Genomic DNA, 12,372 nt, shown 5'->3' on the forward strand with positions numbered 1-12,372 from the left:
AGACATTTCCAGTGCAGTCAAAGGAGCCTGAATGATGAATAACAATGTGGCAGACCATCCCTCTGTGAATAACTGGGAATTGCAAGGGAAATGGAGACACAAATGCTCCAATACTGGTGTATTGCACTTGCGGTGGTAGTAAAAATAGTGAAAATCAGTCACTGATCAGTTTTCAACATCTTGCCGGGCATTTTGAACATAAGAAAAGTCATTGCCCACTGAGCTGTTTGATTGTTCACATCCATTCAAAAAATCTATTGAACCGAGGCAGGAACAAACATACTGCAATGGTGGTAGCTCAATCCAGATGACTTCTTTAGCCATGTAAACATAATGTATAAGTGTTGATTGTATCGGTATGACCACCCTATAAAAATGGGTCATGCAAGCAATGGAAAACTGTGGATTCACTACTGTGACAAGGGTGAAGATCCAACCATCAATGTGCAACATGATATTAAGTGTTTTATGGGAGTAGCATGGTGTGGTGCTAACAGATTACGCTCATAAGGGGCAAACCAACACAGAAGCATACTGCAGAAATCTCCCAATGACATTTCAGGGGGGGCTGTCAAGCTGAATCTTCACAGGAAGCTATCAACGGAGCAATTTTTATTCCATGATGATGTTCCAGATCATTATGTACTGGATTCAGTTACACCTGCTACTTCTTTGGGCTACCAAATTTTGCATTTTGCCTTGATGCTCCAGATCATTATGTACTGGATTCAGTTACACCTGCTACTTCTTTGGGCTACCAAATTTTGCATTTTGCCTGGGCTACCAAATTTTGCATTCTGCCTCATTCACATCCTGAAATGGCATTCGCAGATTTCTTGCTCTTTCCTAGGATGATGAAACCATGGTATGCATGTCATTTCCTGAAAGATAACAACATGATTTTCAAGGTGTAACCCTTCCAGAACAGCCAAAATGTAGACTTCTACAACCAGATCTCTCCCAAGTCATCTACCACTGGGAAAAATGTGACACAGCAAGGGTGAATATGTAGACAAGGGCTGACAACATCACTTAGTTTCATTGTGACAACTTGATTGTTTCAAGGTGATAATTACAACTTCACAAATAGTTCTCATAGTACGTGGGAGGGATGTGTGACAGTAAGATTCTATACGAATTCAAATTTCATTCATTTTCCTTCTGTGGTCATTTCACAAGATGTTAATGGAAAGACGTGATGTGGTGTATTCCACTTCTAAAGGGTCTGCCAGTGGCCAGTGTGTGTGTGTGTGTGTGTGTGTGTGTGTGTGTGTGTGTGTGTGTGTGTGTGTGAAGCACCATTCTAGAAGTTTGCTCCCTTCATGGTATACGGTGCATGTAATTTCTTCACCTTCTGTAGTGGGGGTGTATGCTGGAAGAACACTTCTCTCTGTCCAAAGTACTAAATGGTGTAAACTATTTTTCAATAACTCTTCTGTATTGTAAGAGCAATATTTATACAGTACTTTTACTTTTACAATGATGAGTGATGCAGATGTTTCATAAGCTGTGGCATATCTCTGACGCTTTGACATCTGACAGCCAAGTCGGAATTACAGTTCACAAATCTGACACTCAACTGTTCAAACGTTTACATTCTTGCCAGTGGCCCCTATTCTCTGGGACTACCAAGGCAACACCAAAGGATAAGCAAGCCTCTCCAGTAGGTGGAGACATGTAATCACCGTAGCGCCTTGTCAATCTCCGGAGCTGGCGGCTTTTACACCTCATTTGCACATATGCTAAACCAAAGTGCACACAGTGGGATGTTCCACACTTACAAATACCCAGACTACAGTTTCAGTTTACCCAGACTACATTTTCAGTTTACCCAGACTACATTTGCAGTTTACATGTGCATCAGCATAAGAGGATAAAAATGTAACATGTTATTCTGCAGAGCCCCATATTACACCACTACGAAAGTGTGATTCTTTTCTTCATTTTTTACTCTTGAGTAAGAAAGTCTATTAAAGGCAAAAGCAGTTTCATGGTAAAGGAAATGGTTTCATCCTTTGCAGGAGGAAACTTATAGGATTATCGGTGTAAAAAACACATGCCCAAATTATAATTCATTTGACATATTAAAAATCATCACTAAATTTTTAGTACTGATGGTGTTACACAGGAAAGGTTTTGTTTTGTATTAAATATTTCCATATGTTTGTTTTTATTTGTTATTTAAATGAGTTCAGTGGTCTCTAAGATGTTTTAATTTTTTTAATCACATAAAAAATAAGGACATAAACACAATGAGATGCAGTATTTGTTGCACTTACTGGTAATTCTTGAAAGGAATGTTCTTCAGCTTGTTGAAGGCACACACCATAAGAGCAGATTTATTTTTAACAATGGGAGTTTGGCTTTCCATTTCTAATTTCGTAAGCAGTCAGTCAGTCCCCAATTTTACTTTGCTTACCTTTTGGAATGTACAACATCACTACCCAGGTGAGTGGGCACTGTTGTTGGTGTTTCTGAGACAAGAATGTTGTAACGAATGGTACACAGTTAAGTGCAATGGGGCTGCAGAATGCCTGTCATGCAGTTTAAATTGTTGGTATTAACCTAGGTCAAGTTTGGCTTGGGATGTGGTTTTTTGAGTCAAGGAATGTATCATTCATGGTGAACTCTCTTACACTGAGTGCTTTACTTTGTCATTAGTGACTGGACATTTGTTACTGTGAAAAGTATTGCTTTACTATGCAATGTGCTTAACGCACCAAGAACATCGTTGCACCCTGTACTATCACAAAATACTATAGTGGTGATCAAACAATCATTCTGACTCACAACTGTGTAACTTTGTAGTACATCAATTGGGCAGATACAAGTAATGTCTTGGCTACATATGTAATGCAGTGTGCCGACTATATATGGACATATGAGTGTGAGCTAGAGCAGTGTATTGCAGCAGCAGCGACAACAGACGGGCACGGGATATTGTTGCTGCAATAATTCAACAAGGCTGACACAACGTTGTGAGGCAGGTTGTCTGAAGCAGCGGACTCACTGGTATTGCACATACTCGTGCAGCAAGAGACAAGGCAGTTTTCCACCATGGCAGTAGCAGTGGTGTTTTAGGGCTCATGACTGCTAGCGGCACATATGCACAACAAGCACACGCTGCCGACTATAAGTAATGGACATTTTGTAATGAAATTATTCATCTCACAGCTCTACCTGGACAATGAGACTGTGCCCATCGAGGCTGTCAGATGGAAGTGCCAGTAGAAGCAGCCCATTAAAAGCCATGGCAAGGCAACAGCTCTATACAGCAGGTCCCTCCCAGACTTAGTGCCATGACACAGAGGCCAATCCACCCCTGCTCCAGCAGCACATCTAACACCTGTCCAGGAGACACACCAGCCATCTTCCCCCATCCCAGGATGGGTATCTCATCGTGGTGGGCTTCCCCACACTGTGACACAACTGAGGCACCATCCAGGGCTGCAGCAGGTACAGCAGTGTCGAGGGTAGACACCACTGGCATGGAGGCTATGCTGCTGGTTTGCGTAATGAGCATACAATGGAGACTCTGCATTAGCAACTAGGGTGTGCAAGCAGCGGAACTCTGTGGCCACATGGCCACTGATTTGGTGTAGCACACAGCAAAGATGCTTCCATACACAAACTGTTAACTTTGCAGCCACCTTTCTCTGGAGCCTCCCAGGCTCTCCCTCACCTCACTACGCACTTGCACCAATCCAGCTCATAGCTGCTCCTCCTTTCGCTGGGGTGCTATAGTAATGAAAACTATTATGTCAGTGAACTATTTTAAATGTGCAAGTGTGTATATGTGCTAATGTTCTGAATATATCTCAATGTATTTGAGATGAACTGTGGATTAATTGTTACTCAGTCACAAATGTTCCGGCTCATTGCAACAATGCAGGTTGGTGAAGTTGTACATTGCACAGTAACTACTAAAACAACAAATAATGAGCGCCACCATAAAAGTTTCATTTAAGTAATAATATAGTATAGTATGCTGTTCAGAAAATTATTTCCTTTATGTGCATGTATTCTGGAGCAGATAGATGTGTGTATCCGGAAGCTGGGATGATGATAGCACTTTCACTACCATTTCGTAGAACCTGCTGTTTGGGTCGTTTATTTCTTGTTTTTGGGTCCTGCCTTGGAGGTATGGTGTGTGCCATGAAAGAAGAACTGCTGTGACAATAACAATGACACCACAGGAAGAGCACAAGCAGTTTCTGCTGTCACTTTTCTGTAATTGTCATTCAAGTGAGAATGAATGTCAATTAATATCATATGAAATTTTAATAGATACAGCTTGTTTGCCAGAAAATACTGTATGAGGTGCCAGTACTGTAAAGAGGTGGCCAATATATTTTTCTTAAAGAAGAAACGCTCTACATCATTTCTTGGAAGATTGAATTTTATGACAGATCTATTCAGCTTCCAGCACAGAAGAAGTTGCAGAAGGAAACAAATTCTACATCAACAAAGACATACATGGTTATTCTGACTTCGCAATTTAAACAAAAGAGGTCAGAATTATTGATTAATGGTGACTGGAAATTTACTTCTCTCATACACAAATTGCTGTTAGACATGAACAAGGCACTAACTGACAGAAAAAAGTCCCAAGATCAACTGAGTATTATATCATAAATCTTTGGAGTCTAACCAGACAGTTACCCACTTAGCTACCCAGCCTTTGTAACTGATTACACACTTCATATTTACAGACTGAAGTGTGAAACAAAGCTCCCTAATGCAGTATAATGTGGCGCCTACCTGCCATTGCTGATGGCAGGGGGTGAATCCCCGACAATTCTTGCCATTCATGCTGACAAAACATTAGAAAAATCATTGTACAAACACAGGCCAAAGATCCTGAGACAAATCCAACAGGTAATACATCATCAAGTGGCCGCAAAAGCCATTAAAATTTTTTTTACATATGCTGTGTTAAAACATATCCCAACCTTCTCTCTCTCTCTCTCTCTCTCTCTCTCTCTCTCTCCCCCCCCCCCCTCTCCCTCTCCGTCTCATATGCCTTCCCTGATCTGACAGGACCGATGAGCTCACTGCTTGGCCCCCTACCTCCCCCCCCCCCCCAAAAAAAAAAACATAAAACTCACCTTTGCAACTGTATGTACGTGGAGTCGTTTTCTTCATCCCAGTCTACTTCTTTTTGTTCTAGTTTTGTGATTCTTCTCTGAAGGCACTGTAAAATGTAAGAAGAGAAATTTCATCAAAATTATGCCTGCAATTGCATATAATCCAATCATCAATTTCCCAGCAAGCAAAAACTTAAAGTAAGTAAACTGCATGTGAATGGATGGTAGTTACATCTGTGTCAATGCTAGGTGAATGAGGATAATCTTTCTTGATCTGAACACTATTGACTCAGAGCCTGTGGGTGAATTTTGTGAAATTGGCAGAACAAATCTGCCAGCCAAACAAGAAATTGAGAATTTTGTGAAATTGGCAGAACAATCTGCCAGCCAAAATAAGAAACTGATGATACTACAAGAGCAAAGGAAAACGCAAAGTGAAACTTAACATCTAAGAAACAGAAATAGGGGAAGACTGTGTGTGTGTGTGTGTGTGTGTGTGTGTGTGTGTGTGTGTGTGGTGGGGAGGGAGGGCGACATGCAAGTGCGAGAGCAAGCATGTGCATGGTCTTCAGTCCGAAGACTAGTTTCATGCAGCTCTCCATGCTACTCTATCCTGTGCAGGCCTCTTAATGTCTGAATAACTACTGCAACCTACATCCTTTGGAATCTGTTTACTGTATTCATCTCTTGATCACCCTCTATGACTTTTACCCTACACATTTCCCTCCAATAGGAATTTAGTGACTTCTTGAGGTCTCAAAATATGTGCTATCAACTGAACTGAGTGCATGGTCTCAGAAAGTAAGGACAGCTGAAAAGTGTTACAGAACGGGAGAGGGGTTGTAAACACCATCTGCTCAGATTTCACTTACATCTTTGGATCAGCAAATACAATGCTAATTATTGTAGTCACAAGCAGAGATAAGAAGATAAATAAAATCTAAGAAATGCGCACTGAATATTCAGCTTCTATAGTGTTTCAATGCCAAAAGAACAAGTGGATCATTACAAATACACTGCCTAACAAGAATGTGAAGCACCCAGAGGACATGGTCAAGTGTCAGTGTAACTTCATACATTACACACCATCGGTGGATATGTAAATGATTGAGAGTCACAGCTCTCTGTGGCCACCAGAGTTCATTAGTTTCGTTTGTGTTTAGTGTCATTACCAGGTCTGGTACGGTACATGGGTATCCCAAGAGGAATGGTCAATATTCAGGGGTAATAAATGAATGGTCATTCAATGCTAAACTGTCTAGTACATATGGGTTCTAAAGTGCACACCTAGAGAGCTTTGAGCATTTCTTCATCTTCAATAATGTGAAACAAATCTATTCTACTGCAAGCCCTTAGCTTTCTGTATTTTGGCAGTAGTAGTATGGACCAAAACAAGAAAGAAATGTGTAGTTAACATGGGCTCTAAAATGCATCCTTGAGAGCAATTAACAATTGTTCAGTAGAAGAGATGTGTTTGATGGAACACAGATGAACAAATGCTCACTGATATTAAGGTATGTATTTTAGAGTCCCATTTACTGCAGTTTTTTTCCATACTACCACCTCTCAAAGTGTGGAAAGCAAAAAGCCTGCAGTACAAGAGAATATGTTTCATTCACAGTATTGAAGATGAAGTAATGCTCATAGCTCTTAAGGTATTCATTCTAGAGCCCACATTCACTACACTTTTTGCTTCAAATGATCATTTCTGTCATATCCTTCAATATTGACCATTTCTTCTGGGACGTCATGTATAAGTGTGATGAACACAGAGAAAAGCTGAACTCTGAAGGATGCAGAGGTGCTTTGTACTCTTGTGTTGTCAGTATGTGTTAGAGTTTAAAAGGGGTTTAATCATGGGGATCCTGTTGGTCGACTGGATCCAGATTTTGGCAGCATTTGGATGTGACAGTGTTGCCCTATTGGGCTGCATGGGAACATGTCGCCAAGCATACTCATTGTCAAGCTTCAAACTGACCGTGTCTGACTACCACAAGGTAGGATCGATATAGTGCGCACAGAACCCATCGTAACCCCTTCTCATCTGTGCCTACCATCTGACAACAAGCAACTGACTCCCTGCAACAGGCTGTGCCATGCTGCACCATTGGTTGGAGTCTGGCAGCAATGGGTCTAAGGACTTACTGTCCCACATGTAGTAGGGTGCTGTTAACATCAGCACACAAACAGCTGCATTTACAGTGGTGTCATGACTGAGAAGCATGGACTACTGATGTATGGTGTAGCACTGTGTTCAGCGATGAATCACAATTCTGCTGTACACCTGATGATGATCATCAGCAAGAACAGCAGTGACTTGGGCAGAGGGCGCAGTTCTTCCAACATTTAGGAGAGGCAAAGTGGTGTTACTGTAGCTATCATGCTATGGGGAGCCATGGGGTATGACTTCTGATCATGGACGGTAGTGTCTGTGGGAACCATGATGGCACAATGATTTGTTACAAACACTCCATGTCTTCACATTTTACTCCCATATGACAATATCATGGTACCGCTTTTCAAAATGACAGTGGTCATTCTCACGTGGCACTTAGCTCTATGAACTGTTGCAAGATGTTGAGGTACTGCCATAGCTAGCAAAATTGTCAGATGTTTCCCCAATTTTTTTTTTTTTTCATTAAAAGATGAAAGAACAGATAATAAAGTTACAGATGGACACTGGTACTTCTATTTCCCTGATAAATAATGACACTTATGCCAGAATTGGTAGCTCGCCACTACAGCAGCCTACTTATGTTTTGCCTGCCTAAAACTGACAAGAAATACCTGTCCTTGGCATTTGTAGTTTGACAGCAACTTTTCAGGGAGTGACTAAATGTGTTTCTTTTCATGCACTCATTTCTAGAAACAGTGCAAACATACTCAGTTTGTTCAATTTATGGATTCAGTACAATGTGTTACAAATCAGTGTTGTTGTGTCCAACACTAACGTTTCTGACTTGTGTAGCAACTACAAGGAACTATCTGAATCAGCTGTAGCGCGGGGCAAAAGACGTTGAGGCACACATCGCTGTGAAGGAAAACACAGAGCCATGACTTTTTTTATGTACGACCTGTCCCCATGCAATACGTGAGCAAGTTGATCAGGAATTGCAAAGATGGCAAGACAATGGGATTATCCAACCAGTTTCTGCAAGCCAATGAGCATCAGACTGTCATTCTGAAGAAGCCATCAGGTGTTTTACATCTGTGTTCTGACTTTAAGGCAACAGTAAACCCACAAACTGTAGTGGATTCTTTTCCTCTTCCTTACATGGTAAAAGTGATGGACAGACTAGGATAGGGCAGATACTTTTCAAACAAAGATTTGTGAGAGGCTTACGTACAGTTACCGATGACGAACAGTCCAAGTGATACTTTGTGATAAACACTCACTTAGGTTTGTTCTAATTTCAAAGATTGCTATTTGGAAGTGCTTCAACTCCTGCGAATTTTCAATGGTTCCTGGAACAGTCAATAGTCAAAGCCCCTGTCTCCACTGCCTGTGGAGAAGTCCGTGACGTTCTTCTACATCTGAACCTTCAACCTGTAGATGAGATATTCCACCTTGCATTAAATTGGGGGTGAAAAGGAGCAGAAGTCACGTGGTGAATGCCTTGATGGACGCGGAAATCATGGAAGGCCTGAGACACAAACTGCAGATTGTTATCCATCTCAGGCACATAAGGCAATCCATCCCTAAAAGAAATGTTGGAGAGGGTCTGAATCATAGCAGAGAGCGTGTCACCTGCTGTGCAGCCTGTTGGGGAGCACACTGAGAACACACCAAAACATGATGTACAATCCCACCATCGATGCAGGGCCAAAACACATGCCAAATGGCCAATAACTTGGTATGCAAAGAGCACCCAATGTACCTGATGTGAGAGCTGAAGCACATCCCTCTGCAGGCAGCCGGGATCACAACCTCAGCCAACAGGCCCTATGTAGCTAAGAGAACAGCATCGTCAAACACTGAAAGGGAGTGACGTAGGGCAAAACAGTTCTGCAAAGGATCAAAAGCCCTGTCCTGAGGCATGTCTAGCCAACCATGCTGAATGAGGTGAACAACATGCACAAAATTGGATCAACAGTGATGGCAGCTGCGATATGCGAGCCCGTAATAGGAAACCCTTCCACTGTATGTTGCACCTCAACACCAAAGTGAAAACAAAGGAGTGCATCCTGATCAAAAGGAGGATCCTGCCCCACCAGAAGCCAGGACAGTGTACTGGCATCAGCATGTTGCACAGAAGACTGAAAATGTATTTCATTGTTGTAGCAAGACAGAAACAACAACCACCGCTGAAGACTATGTGCTGCTTTGTCAGGCAATGAAGCAGAAGGATTAAACAATGAAACCAAGGGCTTGCGGTCAGTACTAAGGTTAAACCTAAACAAACTCAGACCCATACAAGAGCACATGGAACTTCTCAGGGCTTATTAGCAAGTGCTTCATTTTCAACTTGGGAGTAGAGTTGAGCATTTTTGAAGCATAAGCTTTCGGGCATTCGGAACTGTCCTGCCTCATGTCCATACTAAGAGGCGTCCATAGCCACAACCAGATGATGGCCAGGATAGAAAGTAGCCAAACAAGAAGCAGAATGTAATTTAGATTTCAAAAGCACTCACAGGCAAGCATCCACTGAAATGGAATGTTCTTGTGGAGCAACTTACAGAACAAGTGGGCCAATACGGCTATACCCAGCATAAATTTGTGATAGTAAGCAATGTCACTTAAACATGCTTGGAGTTCTTTGACATTTGTAGGGTGAGGCAGAGCTGTGGCTGCAATGACATGATGATGTAATGGTTTAACACTATCTCAGGAAACCTCAAACCCCAAATACACAATAGACAACTGAAAAAAGTATGACTTGGCCAAACCGTATTTCAACACTGTTGTATGTTGACCATGAACAAGGTGTGTAAAATATGAAAATGCTCTTCCATGGACGCACCCAACACTACAATGTCATCGAGATAGTTGATGCATCCTGGAACGGAAAAATCAATTGTTCTTAAGAACGCTGAAATATCGACAGGGCACTAGCCACTCTGAATGGGACACACGGGCTTGCTAATCACAAGGAGCTGTTTAGAGCCCTCATCCACTGGAACCTGTAAACAGACTTAAGATAGATAAATACTGAAGAAAAATTGGTCCCCGGCAAAGCAGCCAATAAATCATCTGGATGAGGCAAAGGGTAGGCGTCAATGATAGACTGAGCATTAACCAAAACTTCAAAAGTTGCCGCAGAGATGAAGCTGACCATTCAGTTTTTTAGGAAACATGATGGGGATTGACCATTCACTCAATGCAATAGGCTGTACAACCCCCAATGATGTCGGCCTGTCCAATTCTGACTTCACTTCATCAATAGGGCTAGCACGTGGAAAGTGTGTGCCATACATTTCAGAGTAATGTGAGCTGCAAAATTAATGGCACAACCTAACTCATCCGAGAAAAGAGATGGGAATTCAGAACACAGAAAATCTAACTAATGGCAAAGGAGCTGGTTGGACAAGAGGTGCACCATATCCACAACGGAAAAAGCAAATACATTGAAAACATCCAGACTAAACAAATTTGTGGTGCCATCATCCGATACCAAAAAAGTCAACAAATAAACATTTGTATGTTCTTGGAAAAATATTTTGAAATGTCTGTCTGTTTTCCCCACGTAGTAGGCAGGACAAGTGGAGCATGATACTTTATACACCCCATTACAGTTGAACTTTTGGTTTTCTGTTGTTATGTTGTAGACTAGTGAATGTCCAAATTTATTATTAGTGGAGAATGCAACTGTTGGTTTTTTTGAAGAGGTTAACAATTTTGTGATACAGGGCATGGGTGTGGGGTGATGTCAAATATTTTCTCTTCTTTCTTAAAATGGCAATTTGTTGTCTTATATTTATGTATTTGTGTGTCTAAATTATCAGTTGCTTTGGTTGTATAGCCATTTTTATGGCAATATTTTTTATTGCATCCAATTCTGTCCCAAGACTGTTTCCTTCTAAGTCAAGTAAGCACCCACTGTTCAGCAAAGTACTAGGTCTGAAATAGGAAATAGGGTGCAGCAGAAAAGAACACAAACTCCATCCAAGAGCCATTAAAACACAATAAGAAAGGGATGGGAGAGCAGGCAGAAGCAGGTGAAGGAGAGGCAAAAATGCTGACAAGACGGCTGCTAGGCACATTCCAACTGGTAATCCCACCTGACGATGGGTATCACAACGTCGACGCCCCTCATAAGCAAAGAGTGAGATACATTGGACAATTATGGAATTGTCAAATGGTGACTGCATAGGAGAGTATGAGTTGGTACAATCAGAACTGAAGATATAATATCCCTGCTTCGGCAAGGAGACTGCCTACAAGACTAGTCCAGATGGCTCCAGTGGCCATATGAACTCCATGCAATGGACTGGATCTAATAATTTCAAAGCCAAAGATGCCACTAAGTCACAAATCTGGCATCACAGTCCGGTCAGAATAAGATCATGGCCTGGTAAATATGGAGAAGAATGGCATAATTCACATCCCAAAAGGTATGGGCAGGGAAGCAGAGAGTGTTAAGTTTCTGTATACAATTAGTCTTCAACTGATGACGATGATGCAGTCAAGTCAGCTTTTTATTAAAAAGGAGGCCCAAGAAATTGGACTGTGCAACAACTTCCCAAGACTGATTCAAGTCAGCTTTTTATTAAAAAGGAGGCCCAAGAAATTGGACTGTGCAACAACTTCCCAAGACTGATTATCTAAGTAAGTTCTGGGTCAAGATGGACTGTGGTAGGACAACATAAATGCATGACATGCGTTTTTGTGAGAGAACTGGAAGCCTTGGAAATGGCCCAAACAGAAGCTCATAAGATGGCGCCTTGGAATCTGTGTTCAGTTGGAGCTACTGACTGGTATCTGTACCAAATGTAAAAGTCATTGGCATACAGCACAGGGGTGAGCAGTGATCCAATAGAGGGCACTAGTCCATTGATGATGATGCGGTAGAGTGGGATACTCAGGACAGAGCCCTGTGGGACACCATTCTCTTGGGCCCATGGAGAGCTAGTGAAGCACCATCTCCAACCCAGAACAACTGTTGGGGTAAAAACTGATGAATAAAAATTCATAGCGAGCCTCAAAACCCCAGTCATGGAGGGTAGGTACACTGTGATGATGCCACACACTGTCATACACTTTATGTAGGTCAGAAATACTGCAATGATGTGTTGGCATTTAGAAAAAGCCTGTTTGATTGCTGTTCCCAGGTGGGCCAGATGGTCA

The 12,372-nt window shown here is 41.8% G+C and overlaps 1 protein-coding gene across 1 annotated transcript in view; it reads right to left on the minus strand.

Moving 5' to 3' along the window:
* The window catches only part of LOC126091962 (death domain-associated protein 6-like), a 167,349-nt gene that overhangs the window by 132,877 nt on the left and 22,100 nt on the right, over positions 1-12,372 (minus strand). The window contains exon 3 of the mRNA XM_049907311.1: positions 5,109-5,194. Within this exon, the coding sequence (XP_049763268.1) occupies positions 5,109-5,194 (86 nt within the window). The remainder of the gene's footprint in view (positions 1-5,108; positions 5,195-12,372) is intronic.

This window comes from Schistocerca cancellata, chromosome 7, assembly GCF_023864275.1.
Source record: "Schistocerca cancellata isolate TAMUIC-IGC-003103 chromosome 7, iqSchCanc2.1, whole genome shotgun sequence".
Taxonomy (NCBI): Eukaryota; Metazoa; Arthropoda; class Insecta; order Orthoptera; family Acrididae; genus Schistocerca; species Schistocerca cancellata.